Here is a 23,144-nt window from a genome sequence, read left to right as displayed (position 1 = left end):
CGCTTTACAAATGTTGTATTGTACAGAGTACAGGTATCCCGTAATGTTGTCAATGTCATTAGGTATTCATCACATTGGATTGATCTCACTCCGCTGCTGTTATTCTGTTGACGTTCCCGCTGCATATTACTTGTTTACATTCTTATTCTTCATTGTTAAGTGAATCATATATCACATCTTACTGCTGTGATGGAAATGTCATCGTTGTCCAAGGACAAAAGGAAGGATAATTTTAGTAAAACTTGATGTTTCGTTTTTAGATTGAAATGTCCTGAAAACGTCTGCTCTCATTTCAGGAGTGACAGAGTGCCAGGAGAGGTTGTCATCAGCCGCCGGTGACAGCCGCTGCTTGTGCACTTCTCTGGAAAATCGCCTCATGTCGAGCTTCTAACTGTATGTTCAGTAATGATCCACCAAAGCTCTCCAGGCGACGACCTATTGATCTGCTGCGGTTTGCGGCTGGTCCAGGATATATGCAGCTCGTAATATCGTTTTCTCCTGCCTCAGACATGTTGAGCTTTTTCCGACCAGACTGACTCATGTCGGAAGCTTTTTTTTTTTTTTTTTTTTAAATGACCAGTACCGCGAAAAATTTTAAATACTTGTAGACACATACCAATAAAAGGTTTGTTTCTTCCAGAGTAAAATGAGCTATGAATTACTTTTTCCTATGCTGCTGTTACTTACAGTAGTTAGTTGATAGCTGTTGAAACTGACAGGTTTTTGACTAGTCTAATGCTTCATGGAGGGGGGGGGGTTCAGTATTTTATATATTCTTCACAGAAGGACTTGGAAACAATCTATACAAAGATCACACACACACACACACACACACACACACACACACACACCACACCCCACACACCACACACACCCCACACACCACACACACCCCACACACCACACACACCCCACACACCACACACACCACACCACACACACACCACACACACACACCACACACACACACACACACACACACACACACACACACACACACACCACACACCACACACCACACACCACACACACCCACACACACACACACACACTACACACACACACACTACACACACTACACACACACACACCTACACACACACACACCTACACACACACACCACACACACACCACACACACACCACACACACACACACCACACACACACCACACACACACACACACACACACACACACACACACACACACACACACACCTCTCCTATCTGCACATTATTCTAGCAGTCGGATGTCCGATGAAGTGGATCACGTCCACGATATGCATGAGGAGCTATAGGATCAGGAGTTTATTCATGTGCTGTACCAGGGATTTGCTCCATTTATTAGTGCAATATGGATGTATATTTCTTAATGTGAGAAGAAGTCTTTTTTTTTTTTTTTAAAGGGAATCTGAAGTGAAAATAAACTTATGTGATAACACATTGTATGTGTAGTACAGCCAAGAAACAGAATGTAAGTAGCACAAATATGAGTCTCATATTGTTTCCAGTACAGGAAGAGAACAACTTCACTTGTTATCTATGCAAATTAGCTTCTCTGGGCTCTCCGACCAGTTTAGACGGCTACAGCGGCTGCTGCAGAGATACACAAACAGCGCACTTTCCCTTACGCTTAGACTGGCTCCGACTGACGGAACAGCGGGGACCCGGTTCTCGTAGCTGCGGGCAGAGGAGGATGGCGGCGTGGGAGCGATCAGAGCATATGGGGCTGGAGGAAGCCCAGTTATGCATAGAATCTTTGTTTTTCATTTATGGTTCCCTTTTGAGTAATCTTTCTTGTTTTGATTTTAAACACATCGCTTTGGCTGCTTATAATCCACTTTTGAAATGCACTGAAATTTTGGGGACAGAATGATCCTGATGAGAGATCTTTCCTCAATCCATGAAACCGGCTCTGCATTGTTCAAGTATTTTTACAGACTATATATAGCATTCTGGTATTTCTCAGATCACTTCACAGTATCTTGGACTGGTTCCTGTTTGAAAAGTACGGTTTTCGGAATATATGAGACGTACGTTTTCTCCCCCAAAAATGGGGATAAGTCGTCTCTGCATCTTATATGCCATATACAGGGAGTCCCCGACTTACAAACACCTGCCGATGCAACTCACTGACCCATTGCTATGCTGAGGCCCCCCTGTATTTTCCCCGTGTGTCCTCCACTCCCCCGTTCTGTCCTCCTTCGCTTCCCGTGTAACGGCATCAACAGCATGTCTCACCTCATCCAGCGGTAATCAGAGACCTCTCCTCTCTCTCACTGATCCCCTAGAGCCGGCTTCAGCTGATCGCATTATTATCAAAAGCCAGTACTAGGGGAGCTGTGAGAGAGAGGAGAGGTCTCTGATCGCCGCTGGATGAGGTGAGTCAGGTTGCTGATAGCGATACCCGGGAGTGGAGGAGGACGCAGGGCGGACATAGGACACATGAGGTACAAGGGCGTACACAATAATTAGAGGAGAACATTAACAAGATGCTCGTGGACCATGGATGCACCAGGTTGGTATATTCTGGTTTCTTTGGTTATTGGCTATTAGGCTTCTGCCCTTTAATCCTAGTGCTACGTACACACATGCGACAACGATCGTTCGTTAAGAACGACGAACGAACTTTTAATTGATGAAAGAACGACTTAAGTAAAGGTAGTTTTAAAATGTGTGTAACGATCTGATCGTTAGAACGAACGTTACATCACAGAAAGCAACTATTGCGCCTGCGCATAAAAATGAGAAGTTCCATGCAGAAATAGCGAAATGCGCATGTCAAGCCTAGTACGAACGATCGTTTCCAACGATGTACTACTTTTGCAAACGATCGTCGTTGGTTAAGATCCGCCGAGACAGAACTTTCTTTTGTAGCGATTTGGCTCGTTCGTCGTTTGCCTTAATAGTCGGTGGTTCGTTTTTTGTAACGATCGTCGTTGGTAAAGATCGGGGAACAATCGTTACAAACGACTATAGTCGCATGTGTGTACGCACCTTAGGTGTGTCTTATAGTTTGGAGCATCTTACATGCCGAAAAATACGGTACTTTGTAATATGTGGATACTCTTCTAAAGTCCTTTGGCTCTACTTAAAAATTCTCTTTAATCATTTGATTGGGATGTGGGGTAGTCTATACTAGACAATATACTACTTTGTTTTGCTGGTCATAATATGGTATATACAAAAAAAAAATGTAAGGATCACAGAGTCAAAATAGTTAAAAAGCTGGTAGCCGCATGCTTATTGATTTTACCGGTAGATTTGATCACTCAGTCCTGTACAGTTAACAACTTTATTCTAGTCTAGTTGACCTAAGCCCGTTTAAAAACTGGCTCTAGGTCTCTTCACACTGCCGCCAGTCAGTAGGCGCACCCGCCAGTCCGCCACACGCACACACGTCCGCCCGCTCGGCCGAACCGCCCGCATCCTATCCCAATGGCTGTCAGTACTTGACATGCGCAAAGGACTGACTCAGGGACACTTGTATTTTATTATATAGGATGTTGCAATTCAAGTATACAAAACGGCGCCAATCCTAGGGGTGTCCAGGCTGGTTGGTGGAAACGCAACTTTTTGGCATGTAAATAAACGCCCTAACAATGTTACCCTGCAATTTTATGTCTACTCCTTGCAGACTTCTTAGAAAAGCAGGCAGCACGTTATGCAATACAAGCAGGTACATGACAACATGACTTTTTTAGGAATTCTTGTATACTAAAAGTTTTAGAAAGTCCCAGTTGGGTGCTGAGGGACTAGTAAGGCAACTTTTTAAAATCCTACAATTGGACAATGGCTTGTGTAATAAATATATATGGCATGCCTTCTTTTTTAAGGAAATTGGAGTTTTCCTTTAACATGTGATTTTCCTCTTGAAGGACACGGCTTTGGGAACACCTGTAGAAGTCTTTCGGTTCCCCACTGAGCCGAGCGCCTGCGACCGACGCCTGTGCGCCTCCATGCACTTCACATCCCGCAGCTGGGTGACCCTCTCTGATGGCACCGGCACCATCTATCTCCTACACATCGCAGAGGCGGAGCCACCATCATCGGGGAGATGGGAGGTGAGTGTCTGCAGTGTGACGACACATTTGGACAGTGGTGGGGGAGGTGGTCTTTGGCTCATTTATTCCAACTGTATGTTGATGAATGCCAGGCCTTGTCCTACTGAGTCTAAGTTGTGGCTCTTCATCCTACTAAAAATAAATAGCTTCCATTTATTTAGGTGGAGTTCACACCAGGGCTGTGGAGTTGGTACAAAAATCATCCAACTCCTCAGTTAATGAAACCTCCAGCTCTGACTTCACAGCCCTGATTCACACTTGGATGCATTGTGTTGAGTTACATCGCTTTGCGTTGAGTCCCATTGAAAAAAAGCATGCTACGACGCAACACATTCTAAGTTGCAGTGCATGTGCCCCAACTTTCCCTTGGGGATGGATAACTTGTAAGATAACAGATACTGTAATATTGGCCTCTGAATTTTCAGTGCTGAATGCAAACCGCTCCCTCAAAACTCACTTTTTCCGAAAAGCATGCACTCTATGGGCTTGATTCACAAAAGAGTGCTAACTGTTAGCACGACCGTTTTCGTGCAAATTTTCGCGTTTGCGCAATGCGAAAACGTTATCGTTTCGTGCGAAAAATGCAAAAATTCGTGCAAAAACGGCCGTGCTAACAGTTAGCACTCTTTTGTGAATCAAGCCCCTTGTATATTGTATACAACCCCACCTCTTGTTCCTTCTCCCCTCTGTTCGTTTAGATTGTAAGCTTGCAAGGGCACGGCTCTCTCACCCTTTTGTGTCTCAGAATTAGTTATGCATTTTATTCTTCATGTTGAAGGGAACCTGAAGTGAGAGCAATATGGAGGCTGACATATTTATTTCTTTTTAAGCAATTACAGTTGCCTGGCTATCCTGGCTCGATGCGGGCGCGTGGATCGATTCCCACTCATCCCCGCTGGCGCTTCTTATCAGCCGCTCGTTTTTTTTCTATTGTCCGCCAGCGGGGATCAAGCGCAGAATCGATCCGCCGTGGTGATCGGACACGTCGGATATTATCTATCGAGCCATCAGCGGCTCGATTGATAACAAGAAACGTACCGTCTATGCCCAGCATTAGACCCTGAACAAGCATGCAGCAGATCAGGTGTTACTAACCTAATTTTGTCAGACCTGACCAAATTAGCTGCATGCGTGTTTCTGGGGATATTCAGACACCGCTGCAGCCAAATAGAGCAGCAGGACTGCCGGGGAACCGGCCAAGCTTGTAGATAAAAAAAACACACGGAGACTGAGAGCCCAATCTGGTGTGATACCGTCATAACTGGTTGTGTCTATGAGTAATAAGTGTTATACTCACAAAGATGGGTTGCTGAAAGGCAATCACTGATCGAGCAGGTAGGGAAGGACGTCCCCACTTGGCCTTGCTTCTAGGCCACTGGAAGAAATGGTCGCAGCTCCAAGGAAAAAAGTTGTAACCCCTGGACATTGCCCAAAGGTGCACACCCTAAGATGGGGGTAGTGATACAGCAGATGGTACTTTGGAGGCACCCGTGCATACAGTAATTATGTACTGGTTTATAATATGATTTATTATAATAATCAATCTTCTCCTAACTTAAAAGTAGAGATTCTCAGAGTCAAAGTAATAGTAAAAACTTATTTTGGCTTTTATTAGTAATACACACTTGACAACTCGTTTCACGGCTTGTGCCGCTTCCTCGGGTCAGTAAAAATGCCTTTAGAATAAATGGAGCGCTCTTTAGGACATGCATATAGCACCAAAATGTGCCAAATAAACAGTATATAATAATACAATAATAGCCATAACATATGACATCATCACACTGAAAAAATACAGTGTATAGGCTGTGCTGCAGATCTCCTTCCTCTAATACTTTAAGCTATAGACCCTGAACAAGCATGCAGCAGGTCAGGTGTTTCTTACATAATATTGTCAGATCTGACAATATTAGCTGCATGCTTGTTTCTGGTGTTATTCAGACACCACTTCATCCAAATAGAGCAGCAGGACTGCCAGAGAACCGGTATTGTTAAACAGGAAATAAATATGGCAGCCTCCATATCACTCTGACTTCAGTTGTCCTTTAAATGGGAATCACTTAAAAAAAAATCAGCCAGAGTGGGTTGGCTCTGGGTTTTATAGAGCCTTCCCGCTCCCTGTTCCAGCGCTGGCTCCCCGGTAGCAGTATCTGACCAAATTAGTCAAATACTGCTGTGCCCGCCCCCGAAGGGAGGCTCCAGACGTCTTTGGGAGCCCGAGTGCTCCAGAAGACGGGCCGCTCCATACTGCGCACGTGCGAGCACCCTCGCGCAGTATGGAGCCACCTTTGTTCGGGAGTACTTGGCTCCCAAAGACTTACGAAGTCCCCCATGGTGGGGGATTCAAACGGGGAGCCAGCGCTTAACGAGGGGGACCAGGAGAGGAGCAGGAAGGCTCTATAGGACCCAGAGCCCTCCATCTCTTCAGGTAAGTATCTGGCTGATTTTTTTATTTTAGCAATTCCTATTGACTTTAAATTTTGTCACGGTTTCCCAATTCTGTACTTTGTACCAATTCTGTATCTTGTATATTGGTGCACACCATTGTCTGTATTATGTACCCCATGTTTGTTTCTTACTTTGTACAGCGCCGAAATAATTATGCCCTGAGAAAGGTTTGGTAGACTTTACTGGCCCCCTTTTATTAGCCTTTCTCCTGTATTACAGCTGAAGTTTAATGAAGAGCTGGGAGAGCCTTTCCTTCTGCTCCACAGCGCCCTCTCAGGCCAGGAGGAGAGACCGGTGCTTCATGCTCTGCTGCTAAACATACAGAAGGATGAGTTGGACGTAAAGGGGAGTGGCTTCCACGTCTGCCTGGAGTGGATATCAATAGCATTGCCAAGCCAAGGTAAGTGCATTCTGCTTATCTGTGCTACTGGGATTCCATAAGCCCAATCAGCCCTTCTGTAGAAGCATGGGATGGTTGGTTGTTATTATTATTGATTTATAAAGCGCCAACATAATCCCTACTGTGCTGGTATTTCACCATGGCCAGGGCCCTGACAGTTTGCTGTCTGTGAACCTCGTCGCATTGTGTGACTAACAACTTTTTCCAACTGCCAAGCAAGCAGCATCTCACTCTGTGCGGTAACCAACATTCTGTACAGATCACCTGGCAGAACTAAAGATCTCACCACCAGTGATAAATGTCAGAATGTAAATCAGGAAGAGGAAAGATTTTACAATGTGCAACCACTGACTAAATATCCTATAAGTGAATATTGTAATTAATAAGCTATTTTATTTATTGTCATTTCCACTACAGTTCATCTTTAAAGAGAAACCGTAACCAAGAATTGAACTTCATCCCAGTATCAGTAGCTGATACCCCCTTTCTCATGAGAAATCTATTCCTTTTCACAAACGGATTTTGTGGTGAAACCCCTCCCACAGTGTGATGTCAGCGTCTCACAGCACTGAAGTCCTGACATCACACTGTGGGTGTCTAGTTGCTTTGTGGGAAATAACTGCTGGTTCCAAATGCCAAAAATGCAAGCAGCATCTCCTTCAAGTGACATCACTGCCAGCAGTAAAAAATGTCACCATGTGATAAAATGAGAAAACACTGACTAAACCATTTCTACGTGATCATTGTAAAAATTAAGTACCTTTTTTATTACATTATTTTCACTGGAGTTCCTCTTTAAGGGGCAAGAACTCCGGAGCCTGAAGTGTTTTACTACTTCCCTACTAAGTGTTTTTTCCCTCTTCTGTACCAGAGCAATTTTCACCTTTCAGCGCTCCTTCCTTTCATTCACCAATTAGGCTTTTTTTGGGTGGTACATTTTGCTAAGAAATATTTTATGTTAAATGCATTTTAATGGGAAAATTCAGAAAAAAAATTGAAGAAAAATCATTATTTCTCAGTTTTCGGCCATTATAGTTTTAAAAAAATACACACTACCATAATTAAAACCCACGCATTTTATTTGCCCTTTTGTCCCGGTTATTGCAACGTTTAAAAAAAATTTGACACCAATATTTTCTTTGGAAATAAAGGTGCAATTTTTCAGTTTTGCATCCATCACCATTTGCAAGCCCATATTTCCAAGATTAACAGTAATATACCCTCTTGACATACGTATAGCCAGTCCCTAAGGTAACTATTTATTTATGTTTTTTGTTTTTGTTATTTTTAACTGCGTAACGACTGCTCCATGCCAATTGACGTGAGCAGCGCGGAAGCCCCAGGACAAATCCACGCCAATTGGTGTGAATGGCTGAGGGCGGAGATTGAAGGGGATCGTGCGCGCCGATGCACACGCATCCCCGCTTGAATGACAGAGCGGAGCGATTGCCGCTAGGTACGGTTAGACGTTTAATGATACTGTACAGTGCTGCGATCTAAGGCATCGCTGTAATGGGGACAGCCGTGTCACATATCCTGGGAGGCAAAAAAGTGATCCGCTGTCATAGGCTGAAGCCTATAGCAGCCGTACATGCTTATTGGCTGGCGGGGAAGGGAGGGGGGGATTTAAAAAAAAAAAGGAACATTTTATAAATATATATATATTTATATTTATTTATTGTGAAAAAAAATAAACATGGCAGGAGGGAATCACTTGTGTGCTGAGTTGTGCAGCCCTGCAGCGAGCCTTTAAAGCTGCAGTGGCCTATTTTGTTAAAAATGGCCTGATCACTAGGGGGGTTTAAGACCGTGGTCCTCAAGAGGTTAAATTGTTACATAGTGAGGGCTGATGCACACCGAGCGGCTTTTTCAGCGTTTCTGCAGCCGCTTGCGGCTGCGGATACGCTTGGTCAATGTATCGCAATGGGGCGGGTCACACCAGAGCGGGAGGCGTTTTGCTGAAACGCATACTTCCGGGGCGAGGCATTTTTTGGATTGCGGAGGCGTTTCTGCCTCAATGTTAAGTATAGGAAAAACGCAAACCGCTCTGAAAAACGGCAGTTCAGAGCGGTTTTGCAGCCGTTTTTGTTACAGAAGCTGTTCAGTAACCGCTTTACTGTAACAATATCTGAAATCTACTACGCCAAAAACGCTTCACAAAACCGCAAAATGCTAGGTGAAACGCTACAGAAAAATAAGAAAAAGCGTTTCAAAATCTGCTAGCATTTTGCGGATCTGCTAGCGTTTTTTGGTGTGCACCAGGCCTTACATAGTTATTTTGGTTGAAAAAAGACATATGTCCATCGAGTTCAACCAGTACAAAGTACAACTCCAGCCTGCTCCCTCACATATCCCTGTTGATCCAGAGGAAGGCGAAAAAACCCTTACAAGGCATGGTCCAATTAGCCCCAAAAGGGAAAAAAATTCCTTCCCGACTCAAGATGGCAATCAGATAAAATCCCTGGATCAACATCATTAGGCATTACCTAGTAATTGTAGCCATGGATGTCTTTCAACGCAAGGAAAGCATCTAAACATCTGTGTTGTTGTTTTTTTTTTTTCTTAATTATGCAAAAGTTTTATTTGGATAATAATTATAGAAGAGTGTGAGAGGTAAGGAGGTAATTTTAATGTAATGTATGTGTATTTTACAAAAAAAAAAAATGTATGTAGGTGTAATTTTACTATTTGGCCACAAGATGTCCTTGCGTATTACTGTCCTGTGCGTACTAAAAGTACCCGACCAGGAAGTAATGCGTGGACGTGTTTCTTGTTTCTCATTGATGCTGGCGATCATTGACACGGACTTAGATCAATGGGAACTGCTTTCTCATTCATTGATTCCCCCCTCTAAAGTGAGGCGACGAGTACCCACGCTGGAGCGAGCGGGGGACCGTTTGCAGCAAGATACGTATATCGACGCCCCTGTGCCAAAACTGAATCCTGTTGGTCGTAGATATACTGCTGCAAATGGTATAAGTAGGTAAAGTGGATCAGAGATAAACTTTTACACATTGCATAATTGTGTTCCTTTTATATAGTTTATATGGCATTCCTCAAGCCAAATACTTTTTTGTTTTGTTTTAGTATTCTAATTCCCTGTAAACTAAACAAGCCTCGCCTACAGTTTCTCCAGTGCCTTGACATTTTCAGAAACCTGTAGCAAGGGCTTATGGGAGCTCAGTCTGGGCAGGAGGAGGAGAAGGTTACTAGCCAGAGATTCCAGAGGCGGAGGGGAGTTAAGTTTTCACAGGCTGAGGGCTGGAGATGCTGTTGGCTTGACTGTGTGTAATGTGACAAACAGAACATGCTCTTGTATCACAGGAATAAATAATCATAAACTGTTGAAGCTGTTTGCAGCTTGATTTGCTGTGTAAACTTTAGTTAAGTTACTAGTTAGTTTTTCATCTTGGATCCGGTTTAAAAGGGTTTCAGTGTTCTTCCTCTCACAATACAGGAAGTGAGTAGAATATCCCAACAGGGATACAGAGAGAATTAAAGCAAACTTGAAGCGAAAATAAACTTCTGATATAATGAATTGTATGTGTAATACAGCTAAGAAATGGAACATAAGTACTGTGTTCCAGTACAGGAAGAGCAAAAAAACTTCTTTTTTTTTTCTATGCAAAAGAGCTTCTTTGGCCTAATGGACCCAACTGGGTTGAATACAGTCCTGTTTTCTGAAGCACTTAACCATTTCTGCCACCCGGACGTAAAGCTCAAGTCCGGGCGGCAGCTCTGTTGCGCTCCCGCACGCGATCGCCGTGGTGTCCCCAGGATCAGTGAACAGAACATGGTTCCCGATCACTGATCCCTTTCCCCCGCAGAAAAACCGAAGCGCTCACACATGAGGCTTCAGTTCTTCTGCTTCTGCTTAGCGAGAAGTACAAGGAGGGAAAACAAAAATGAAGGTGGCCATCTTGTGGCCAAATAGTAAAACTACATCTACACATTTTTTACATTACAATTTACACATTAACTACATTAAAAATGAACTGTTTATGTCCCACACCAAAATAAATTTTTTAATGGAAAAAAAAAATTACAATTTAAAAAAAAAAAAGACAAATAGTTAACTTAGGGTCTGAACTTTTTAAATATGCATTTGAAGGGGGTATACTACAAACATTTTAAAATTTATAAGCTTTTAAATAGTGATGGACGCAAAACGTAAACAATGCACCTTTATTTCCAAATAAAATATTGGCGCTATACATTGTGAAAGGGACAACATTTTAATGGTATAATAACCGAGACATACGGGCAAATAAAATATATAGGTTTTTATTATGGTAGCGTGGATTATTTTAAAGATATAATGGACGAAAACTGAGAAATAATTCATTTTTTTAATTTTTTTCGTATTAATCCTGTTAAAATGCATTTATAAATAAATAATTCTTAGCAAAATGTACCACCCAAAGAAAGCGTAATTAGTGGCGGAAAAAACAAGATATAGTTCAATAAATTGTGATAAGTAGTGATAAAGTTAATAGCGAATGAATGGGAGGTGAAAATTACTCGGATGCATAAGGTGAGAAATCCCCGCGGGCTGAAATGGTTAAACAGCCAAGAAACAATGATAGACAGCTTGAGATAAGAATTTACTGCAGGAAACCACAAAAATCATTATTTCTGCTTTGTTTTATAGCTTAAAAGACAGAGTGGTTTTAAAACTGCAACTGTGACAGTCTGTTGCAATGTTATTAAAAAAGAAAACTATATATCTGAAAATGAAAATATAAGACTCTTTTCTTTTATACTAATTTTCTATTCATTCACCATTTTTAACCTCAGGTTTGCTTTAACAAAACAAGAAACTCATCGCTTCCTCAGGCTTTTGTAGACTACGAATAATGTTTGTTTGTTTTTTTTTTGCTGGGGTTTCTTGAGTTCTGTAACAACCTAGTGGATGTTTTTCAGTTTGTGATGAAATATAATTATGTGGGCTGTTTGTTTACCAGAACTAGGAGAGTAATTCCATTTAGCGCTGCGACTTCTGCTTGACATTTTGGCTCTTTATGTCTCTCTCTATTGACCTGCGTAGTCTGCTGTGTTTTTGGATAACTCCAGGAGAGTATAAAGGACGCCCGCAGTAGACTCGGGGTCTTCAGCCGCGGATGGGGACGCCTCGCCCCGCTTCGGTTTCTGCTCACCTTTGTGCTACTATATGAATGTTTTGTTCATGGTAATGAAGCAAATCTGCATTCTGAAGCTTCTCGGTGAGTCATCCGTGTCTCATCCGCTTTCGTCCTCCCACACACTCCTCACGCTGAATCCCGCGCTCCTACCTGCGCCTGTATTACCTCTGCTTCATCTCTTATGTCTCTCTCTGCCGCAGCATCACAGTCATTAATGGGTTCTCACTGAAGATGATAAAGCTTTACTTACTGAGAGCCCCTTTCATAGACTATAAATACACACTGGGGAAATAGAGGAAGAAGTGGGGAGGGAGGCCTGATATGGAGGGACAGGTAGGTATAGGTGTGCATACAGGGAGGTAAGTGGACAGACTGAATAGCTGGTATCTGAGGAGCGGTAAGTACTAGATGCTCCAGGACAAGAGGTAAGTGTGTAGGTATAATTAAAGGAGAACTGTAGTGACAAGTATATAGAGGCTGCCATATTGATTTCCTTTTAAGCAATACCAGTTGCTGGGCAGCCCTGCTGATCTATTTGGCTGCAGTAGTGTCTGAATCACACCAGAAACAAGCATGCCACTAATCTTGCCAGATCTGACAATAATGTCAGAAACACCTGATCTGCTGCATGCTTGTTCCAGATCTATGACTAAAAGTATTAGAGGCAGAGGATCAGCAGGGCTGCCAGGCAACTGGTATTGCTTAAAAGGAAATAAACATGGCAGCCTCCATATCCTCCCACTTCAGTTCTCCTTTAAAGTGGAGCTGAGCTCAGGAATCTCCTCTGCCACAGCAAAGCTGCTAATTTGTAAACACAGGATGTATGTATGGTTCCATGAAAACGGGATGTAGAAACAGTGCGAATTTATTGCAGGATTTATAGGAGACACAGAGAGCCCAATATAGTGTAGTATGTATTGGAAACCGTGGATAAATGTAAGTGTGAGATGGTTATACTCACAAACATGGGTTACCTCTTAGGCAACCACTGTAGATGCAGATGAGGAGATTAGACCTGTCCTCACTCAGGATTAAGATGTCGCTCTCTGTAGATCAGGAGAATAGGGGTAGGTCACCCCTCCACCAGGCGTGGACACAGTATTATCGTAAGAGAAACAGAGGCGCCAGCAGGATAAAAGGTAATAAAAAATTTAAAATTTTGCTGGGAGGCAGTGGTGGACTTGCCTCCGGAAAGCAGACTCAAAATACTGTCTGAATTAAACAAATTTATTATTGGTACCCCAAAAGATGCAACGCGTTTCACAGGCACAGCCCGCTTCATCAGGCAATAAGATAGGGGACAAACTGTGGACAAAGACAAGACGTTGCTGTAGCGAGCCACATAAAATTAACTAAGTATGTAGTATCATGCAAATTGTATGCAACATTTTCACAATATAAACACTGGATATAAGGTTGCACAATTAAAACAAGGTTGACAGACCCTAGCATCATAAAATCCACAAAAAAGTCAGTGCATCTTGTAGCCTACACTAAATTGAATTATTCCTTAGGCTACAAGATGCACTGACTTTTTTGTGGATTTTATGATGCTAGGGTCTGTCAACCTTGTTTTAATTGTGCAACCTTATATCCAGTGTTTATATTGTGAAAATGTTGCATACAATTTGCATGATACTACATACTGAGTTAATTTTATGTGGCTCGCTACAGCAACGTCTTTTGTCTTTGTCCACAGTTTGTCCCCTATCTTATTGCCTGATGAAGCGGGCTGTGCCTGCGAAACGCGTTGCATCTTTTGGGGTACCAATAATAAATTTATTTGTTTAATTCAGACAGTATTTTGAGTCTGCTTTCCGGAGGTAAGTCCACCACTGCCTCCCAGCAAATTTTAAAATGTTTATTACCTTTTATCCTGCTGGCGCCTCTGTTTCTCTTACGATAATATTATTGCAGGATTTGTATCAGCTGTAACAAGGAAATGTTTTTCTTTAAAGGTTATCATGCTGTTGCGTATATTAAAGGCAGAGAGGAAGTTCTGAGTTCAGGTCCGCTTTAAAGAGACTCTGTAACAAATTTTTCAGCCTTAGTTCTTCTATCCTATAAGTTCCTATGCCTGTTCTAATCTGCTCTGGCTTACTGCAGTCTTTCCTAACTGCACTGTCTCTGTAATAAATCAATGTATCTTTCCTCTGTCCTGTTTGTCGGGCTAAAGCTTGATTGTGTGGAATGTGCAGGGCTGCTTGTGATTGGTAGAAGCGATACACACCCTCTGCAGGCCCCCTGCATACTCTGAATGACTCACACTCTATGCTTAGCTGAGCCTATTAGAAGCTGGTTAGTTTGTTTGTAAACACTGCCTAAAACTGTTAATTACAAGCCAGGATTGCAGCAGAGAGTGGCAGAAACAGCACAGAGGGGCACAGGAGAAAATAATGAATAGAATGGTATGCTTTTTATTGTAAGAATATTAGAGTACAGATTCTCTTTAAGTATAAGGATGGAGGGACTGGAAATAGGTGTGTAGGAATAATAGCAGGAAGGTAGGTAGGTGCACAGGTAAAATGTTATATAGATGTGGAGAGACAGGAGGTAGGTGTGAGATTGCATCAATCGGACATACTGCTTCCCTCCTCCCCGCCGAACATGTGTATAAGGCTGGGTGCACACTTGTCAGTGGGTGAAAGGTCATGTTTTCTGTCATGTGCATTTTTGCGGCTTTTGTGCATTTCTTTTTTCTGCGTTTGCGGTTTGCATTTTTCCCGCACATGCGGTTTTGTGTGCATTTTAAAGCGATTGTGGTTCGCATATACAAAACGCATACGCGTTTTGCATGCATTTTTTATATTGTGTTTTATGCAAATCACTAGGAAATCAGTAGGAAGCGGAAATACCAGGGCTGTGGAGTCGATACAAAAATCTTCCGACTCCTCAGTTTAGGATTCCTCCGACTCCCCGACTTCAACTCCTCTAATTTGCATATTACAATATTGTTGATTGAAAGTATGTAACATAAAATTTGTCTCTTAACTTCCAACGCTTAGGAATTTTAAAAGACAACTGAAGTGAGAAGGATATGTAGACTACTATATTTATTCCCTTTAGTCATAGACTAAAACTAGTCCTTGGTAAGAGTACTTGGTAAGAGTAAGACCGGAACAAAGAACATGGATCAGGCCCTAGGCAGTGTGACTGTGGGTAGATGTAAGAGTGATGTGCAGGTACTCTGCAGGGGAATAAGGGGATTCTTCTTCTATTACACATTCTTCATGCCCAATCTGAACCAGGTTTATGGGTGACAGACAACACCTCTGTCTTCGATGTGCACAACATTCTCAGTGGATTCCCTGCAGCTCTGTGGGGAGTGCATATGTAGAGTTTAGTACTACTGTGTAACAAAGTAAACCTGAGACAGATGAAATTAAAGTTTTACACATACCTGGGGCTTCCTCCAGCCCCCTTCAGGCTAATCAGTCCCTCGCTGTCGTCCTCCACCACCTGGATCTTCTGCTATGAGTCCAGGTACTTGAGCCAGTCTGGCATAGTGCGCATGCACACACTCCGCCGCCGGGAGCGTACTACACCTGTGCAGCACTATTGTGCAGGTGCAGAACACTCCTGGCTGGGGAAGCGGCATGCGGCCGGACTGCGCTGACTGGCTGAATTACCAAGATTCATAGCAGAAGATCCAGGTGGTGGAGTTAGACAGCGAGGGACTGATTAGCCTGAAGGGGGCTGGAAGAAGCCCCAGGTATGTATAAAACTTTTCTTTTTATCCTTCTCAGGTACCATTTAATTCATAGTCACCAAACCAAATTTTAACAACATATCAAATTTGATTTCATGAGCAATCAAATCAACTGTACTGCCGTATATCAACTGTACATTTGCATAAATCGTAATCAACGCTGTATTATTTCCATCTCATTGACCATCTCTATTAGTGACACAGCTACACATCAGGCTTTATAGTTAAAGCATAGATGTTATTTACTATATATAAGAGATTCCTGTGTACACATCATATATACAGTCACAATCAGATATGTATATCTGATTTTTCAAAATACGGGGACTGCTTTATTGAAGCAGCACAAGTAACTAATTTTGATTGGTTTATTTCATTTTTGTGGACTAAGCACAGCTATTACTGTATGTATAAATTATTTATAATGACTATTATCTGAGAAATAGGACATTTTATCATATTTTCTATTTTAATTACAGTTTAAATTCATTAGGAGTCGGAGTCGGTGCATTTTTTCCCGACTCCGACTCCAGGCACCCAAAATTGCCCCGACTCCAACTCCACAGCCCTGGGAAATACATCAGAAAACATGGGTTGTTTTTTGTTTTTTTTTTCAAAAAAGAAAAGCATATCAAAACGCATTACATTGCATCACCATTGACTTTCATTATGTGCCCATAATCGGTGGCCTCTCAGTTTCTTTTATCTCCCCTCCTTTGATTGGGCACAGTTACAGATACGGCACATACTTTGTCACTCCGGAGTGACTGCGCACAACAGCCTTGGCCAGGAGCATTCTGCGCATGCACTGTACCTTGTGAAATAATTAGTTCTGTGTGTAGTAGTAATAATGGTAAATAGAACATAGTAATGTAAAGCAGAGTAGTTTAACCACTTAAGCCTATCTGGACGAATATATCCGTCCAGATAGGCCGTGCTGCTGCCAGTGCGCGCCTGCTGTTAGCCCCGAGATCAATGAATGGGAATATAATTCCCATTCATTGATATACCGGTAAGTCCCCCGCAGAAAAAAACGATGGCCTCTTATCAGAGGCCGTGGTCTTTCTGCAGAAAAAAAACAACGTTTTCCGGCCTCCTAATGCTTCCTGGAAGCGAGATCGTTCACTTCCAGGACTTTTTGACTGTGGACATCTTGTGGCCAAATAGTAAAACTACACCCACATACATTTTTTATTAAATAAGTACATTAAATTACATTCAAAATTAGCTGTTTACCTCCCACACCAAAAATTACCCAAATAACATTTTTAATTAAAAAAAAAAGTTAAAAATTACAATTAAAAAAATAAATAAAATAAATCGTTACCTAAGGGTCTGAACTCTTTGAATATGCATGTCAAGAGAGTATATTAATATAATTTTTTAAAATTATAATCCTTTAACCCCCTTGGCGGTATGAAAAATACCGCCAGGGGGCAGCGCAGCAGTTTTTTTTTAATTATTTTTTTTTTAAATCATGTAGCGAGCCGAGGGCTCGCTACATGATAGCCGCTGCTCAGCGGCATCCCCCCAGCCCCGCCGATCGCCTCCGGCGATAGGCGATCAGGAAATCCCGTTCAAAGAACGGGATTTCCTGGAGGGCTTCCCCCGTCGCCATGGCGACGGGGCGGAATGACGTCACCGACGTCGGGACGTCATTGGGAGACCCGATCCACCCCTCGGCGCTGCCTGGCACTGATTGGCCAGGCAGCGCTCGGGGTCTGGGGGGGGGCCGCGCGCCGCACCGGATAGCGGCGATCAGGCGCGCGGCGGCGGCGATCGGGGTGCTGGCGCAGCTAGCAAAGTGCTAGCTGCGTCCAGCAAAAAAAAAATTAAGTAAATCGGCCCAGCAGGGCCTGAGCGGCACCCTCCGGCGGCTTACCCCGTGTCACACACGGGGTTACCGCTAAGGAGGTTAAATAGCGATAGACGCAAATTGAAAAAATGCACCTTTATTTCCAAATAAAATATCGGCGCCATAAATTGTGATAGGGACATAGTTTAAACGGTGTAAAAAACGGGACAAATGGGCAAATAAAATACGACGGTATTGACGGTAGCATGTATTGATTTTAAACTATAATGGGCAAACGCTGAGAAATAATGAATTTTTTCCGTTTTTCTTAATCTTCCTGCTTAAATGGATTTAGAATAAAATAATACTTAGCAAAATGTACCACCCAAAGAAAGCCTAATTAGTGGCAGAAAAAACAAGATATAGATAATTTCATTGTGATAAGTAGTGATAAAGTTATTGGCGAATGAATGGGAGGTGAAAGTTGCTTGGATGCATAAGGTGAACAACACTGTAGGCTGAAGTGGTTAAGGGCTGCATTTTCAAGACTGAATAGTGGCAATGACAGTCTTATATGACCTGCTTCAAATTTAGTTGTAAAACAAACAGAAGTAATGACCCTTTTAGCACTTAAATGTTATCCGCATTGATTTCTCAGCCAAATTGAAGTGTTTTGCCATCTGTTTATCTTTTTTTTTTTTTTGTAATACTTGCAATTACTAGAAAATAGAGGATTACTCCAGGTATTAGTAAGGCTAGAACTATATGTACCTATAGGTTTTTTTTCTGGTAATTCTTGTAGGGACCAAGAATACCTAGGTGAGACGTAGGGAGAGACTGGGAGCCCAATGGTGCAGTATATCATCAGGTATAGGGAGGATGGATTTTCCCTAAAATAATCTTTTATGACTGCGTTGGGTGACCCTTAAAGGAAACTTTCACTGAAAATAAAATTGGCCAGTTACTTACCTTCCAGCCCCCTGAAGTCTTCCTGGCCCCGGGCCCTCATCCCTCGCTGTTTGGCTCCTCCAGTGGGGGCCCAGTGCCACGCACCTCCTCCTACATGCTCCCATGGCCAGGAACACTCTGCGCTTGTGCAGTAAGCATACACAGTGTCACCTGGCTTTTGGAGGGGGATAGAGGAGGAACAGCGGAGCCCGGAGTCACAACAACGGAACAGGAGGACCTCAGGGGGCTGGAGGAAACCCCAGGTAAGTGACTGGGCAATCTTTTCCAGTTAAGAGTCCCTTTAAAGCAAACCTGTGCAAAAGTCCGATACTTGCCTCAATATCATCCCATCTCTCCTCATTACTGCACATTAGCGCACACACACTGATAAGGCTCCCTGTAGAGAAAATGAAAGTAGACCTGTTAATCCTTTCAGATACTTTTTTTTTTTTTTTGCTGTGAGCAACCGAGGAGTGCAAAACGGCCATTGGCTGGTCTCGATCCACCGGTACCCTCATGTCCACTTGATGTACTGTTGTCTTTGTTCACCCACCCATAAGCACTATTTGTCAGTAGACCTAAAATTCAGTGCAGACCTCTCCTCTCTCCTTTCAAAAGATACAAAGTTTTTAGGAGTGTTTCTTTTATTCCCCTCCCAAATGTTATCAGTTTTGTCTTAGGCCCGTTTTCATTTGTGCGGTGCGGAATCGCCGCTGATTCCCCGCTGACGAAATCGCATGCGGGTGCGATTCTGCATGCGTATTGTACCGCGATTTCGCATAGGTTAGTATTGATGCGATTTTAACCATGTCACTGCCTATGTGATTTAACATTAGTTCCTATGCGAAATCGCATGTGACGGCTCTTCCGTGCAGATTTCTCCCGCACAGAAAAACGCTTAGGATTACTGACAAGTGGAAACAGGGCCATCCACTTGTATTGGCTATGCGAATCCGCATGCGGATTCGCGATAGTGGAAATGGGCCCTTATGTAGAAGGGAGACCTTTATGAAACTGTCCATATGCATTAACATTCTTTATCTGACTCCACCAGAATATCCAGAATATAGATTGGCTGTTTTTACATCAGGATAATGTCTGTTCAGTCCATTCCAGAAACCTCTCTGTTCTGTGCAATCACTCCTTTATCTGCATGTTAATATATCATTTTCTCTTTGCCTTTATTGCATTTTTACAGATGAGAGTAAATGTGAAATCCTGACGAGAAGGACACTTCAGGGCAAGTCGGTCCCACATTATGCAGCCATTGAGCCAGACGGGAAAGGCCTGATGATCATTTCCTACAAGCCATTCCAGTTCATCACAGAGGAGCAAAATGGTGCCGAGGAGGAGAGGATGGAGCTGGAAGAGCAGACAGGTAATACTGCTAACCTTTTCTGAGGACTTTAGGGTCAGCTTCCTCCTGTGTGCTTTGTTATGCCTGGGCTCAGCTTCCTTCTGTGTGCTCTGTTATTTTGCCTAGGCTCAGCTTCCACCTGTGTGCTCTGTTATGCCTGAGGTCAGCTTCCTCCTATGTGCTCTGTTATGCCTCAGGTCAGCTTCCTCCTGTGTGCTCTGTTATGCCTAGGCTCAGCTTCCACCTGTGTGCTCTGTTATGCCTAGGCTCAGCTTCCACCTGTGTGCTCTGTTATGCCTGAGGTCAGCTTCCTCCTATGTGCTCTGTTATGCCTCAGGTCAGCTTCCTCCTGTGTGCTCTGTTATGCCTGGAGTAAGCTTCCTCCTGTGTGCTCTGTTATGCCTGGGTTTAGCTTTCTCCTGTGTGCTCTGTTATACCTGGGGTCAGCTTCCTTCTGTGTGCTCTGTTATGCCTGGGGTCAGCTTCCTCCTGTGTGCTCTGTTATGCCTGGGCTCAGCTTCCTCCTGTGTGCTCTGTTATGCCTGGGTTCAGCTTCCTTCTGTGTGCTCTGTTATGCCTGAGGTCAGCTTCCTCCTATGTGCTCTGTTATGCCTCAGGTCAGCTTCCTCCTGTGTGCTCTGTTATGCCTAGGCTCAGCTTCCACCTGTGTGCTCTGTTATGCCTGAGGTCAGCTTCCTCCTATGTGCTCTGTTATGCCTCAGGTCAGCTTCCTCCTGTGTGCTCTGTTATGCCTGGAGTAAGCTTCCTCCTGTGTGCTCTGTTATGCCTGGGTTTAGCTTTCTCCTGTGTGCTCTGTTATACCTGGGGTCAGCTTCCTTCTGTGTGCTCTGTTATGCCTGGGGTCAGCTTCCTCCTGTGTGCTCTGTTATGCCTGGGCTCAGCTTCCTCCTGTGTGCTCTGTTATGCCTGGGTTCAGCTTCCTCCTGTGTGCTCTGTTATGCCTGGGCTCAGCTTCCTTCTGTGTGCTCTGTTATGCCTTGGGTCAGCTTCCTCCTGTGTGCTCTGTTATGCCTTGAGTCAGCTTCCTCCTGTGTGCTCTGTTATGCCTGGGCTCAGCTTCCTCCTATGTGCTCTGTTATGCCTCAGGTCAGCTTCCTTCTGTGTGCTCTGTTATGCCTGGGGTCAGCTTCCTCCTGTGTGCTCTGTTATGTCTGGGCTCAGCTTCCTTCTGTGTGCTCTGTTATGCCTGGGGTCAGCTTCCTCCTGTGTGCTCTGTTATGCCTGGGGTCAGCTTCCTCCTGTGTGCTCGGTTATGCCTGGGGTCAGCTTCCTCCTGTGTGCTCTGTTATGCCTGGGGTCAGCTTCCTCCTGTGTGCTCTGTTATGCCTCAGGTCAGCTTCCTCCTGTGTGCTCTGTTATGCCTCAGGTCAGCTTCCTCCTGTGTGCTCTGTTATGCCTGGGGTCAGCTTCCTCCTGTGTGCTCTGTTATGCCTGAGGCCAGCTTCCTCCTGTGTGCTCTGTTATGCCTGGGCTCAGCTTCCTCGCTTGTGCTCTGTTATGCCTGGGCTCGGCTTCCTCCTGTGTGCTCTGTTATGCCTGGGCTCGGCTTCCTCCTGTGTGCTCTGTTATGCCTGGGCTCAGCTTCCTCCTGTGTGCTCTGTTATTATGCCTAGGCTCAGCTTCCTCACTTGTGCTCTGTTATGCCTGGGCTCGGCTTCCTCCTGTGTGCTCTGTTATGCCTGGGCTCAGCTTCCTCCTGTGTGCTCTGTTATGCCTGGGCTCAGCTTCCTCCTGTGTGCTCTGTTATGCCTGGGCTCAGATTCCTCCTGTGTGCTCTGTTATGTCTGGGGTCATCTTCCTCCTGTGTGCTCTGTTATGCCTGGGCTCAGCTTCCTTCTGTGTGCTCTGTTATTTTGCCTAGGCTCAGCTTCCACCTGTGTGCTCTGTTATGCCTGAGGTCAGCTTCCTCCTGTGTGCTCTATTATGCCTGGGATTAGCTTTCTCCTGTGTGCTCTGTTATGCCTGGGTTTAGCTTTCTCCTGTGTGCTCTGTTATACCTGGGGTTAGCTTCCTCCTGTGTGCTCTGTTATGCCTGGGGTTAGCTTCGTCCTGTGTGCTCTGTTATGTCTGAGGTCAGCTTCCTCCTGTGTGCTCTGTTATGCCTGGGCTCAGCTTCCTTCTGTGTGCTCTGTTATGCCTTGGGTCAGCTTCCTCCTGTGTGCTCTGTTATGCCTTGAGTCAGCTTCCTCCTGTGTGCTCTGTTATGCCTGGGCTCAGCTTCCTCCTATGTGCTCTGTTATGCCTCAGGTCAGCTTCCTTCTGTGTGCTCTGTTATGCCTTGGGTCAGCTTCCTTCTGTGTGCTCTGTTATGCCTGGGGTCAGCTTCCTCCTGTGTGCTCTGTTATGCCTGGGGTCAGCTTCCTCCTGTGTGCTCTGTTATGTCTGGGCTCAGCTTCCTTCTGTGTGCTCTGTTATGCCTGGGGTCAGCTTCCTCCTGTGTGCTCTGTTATGCCTGGGGTCAGCTTCCTCCTGTGTGCTCTGTTATGCCTGGGCTCAGCTTCCTCCTATGTGCTCTGTTATGCCTGGGGTCAGCTTCCTCCTGTGTGCTCTGTTATGCCTGGGGTCAGCTTCCTCCTGTGTGCTCTGTTATGCCTGGGCTCAGCTTCCTCCTGTGTGCTCTGTTATGCCTGGGTTCAGCTTCCTCCTGTGTGCTCTGTTATGCCTGGGGTCAGCTTCCTCCTGTGTGCTCGGTTATGCTTGGGGTCAGCTTCCTCCTGTGTGCTCTGTTATGCCTGGGGTCAGCTTCCTCCTGTGTGCTATGTTATGCCTGGGGTCAGCTTCCTCCTGTGTGTTCTGTTATGCCTGGGGTCAGCTTCCTCCTGTGTGCTCTGTTATGCCTGGGGTCAGCTTCCTCCTGTGTGCTCAGTTATGCCTGGGGTCAGCTTCCTCCTGTGTGCTCTGTTATGCCTGGGGTCAGCTTCCTCCTGTGTGCTCGGTTATGCCTGGGGTCAGCTTCCTCCTGTGTGCTATGTTATGCCTGGGGTCAGCTTCCTCCTGTGTGTTCTGTTATGCCTGGGCTCAGCTTCCTTCTGTGTGCTCTGTTATGCCTGGGCTCAGCTTCCTCCTGTGTGCTCTGTTATTATGCCTAGGCTCAGCTTCCTCACTTGTGCTCTGTTATGCCTGGGGTCAGCTTCCTCCTGTGTGCTCTGTTATGTCTGGGGTCAGCTTCCTCCTGTGTGCTCTGTTATGTCTGGGGTCAGCTTCCTCCTGTGTGCTCTGTTATGTCTGGGGTCAGCTTCCTCCTGTGTGCTCTGTTATGTC

General features: G+C 44.4%; 1 protein-coding gene across 1 annotated transcript in view; it reads left to right on the top strand.

The window, feature by feature from the left end:
• The window catches only part of NUDCD1 (NudC domain containing 1), a 164,855-nt gene that overhangs the window by 72,656 nt on the left and 69,055 nt on the right, over positions 1 to 23,144 (top strand). Inside the window, exons 3-5 of the mRNA XM_068237918.1 lie at positions 3,879 to 4,064; positions 6,732 to 6,912; positions 19,704 to 19,883. Of these exons, the coding sequence (XP_068094019.1) occupies positions 3,879 to 4,064; positions 6,732 to 6,912; positions 19,704 to 19,883 (547 nt within the window). The remainder of the gene's footprint in view (positions 1 to 3,878; positions 4,065 to 6,731; positions 6,913 to 19,703; positions 19,884 to 23,144) is intronic.

The sequence above is a fragment of the Hyperolius riggenbachi genome, chromosome 5 (assembly GCF_040937935.1).
Source record: "Hyperolius riggenbachi isolate aHypRig1 chromosome 5, aHypRig1.pri, whole genome shotgun sequence".
NCBI lineage: Eukaryota > Metazoa > Chordata > Amphibia > Anura > Hyperoliidae > Hyperolius > Hyperolius riggenbachi.
Note: the sequence above shows the minus strand (reverse complement) of the source record. Positions and strands in the feature narration are given on the sequence as shown.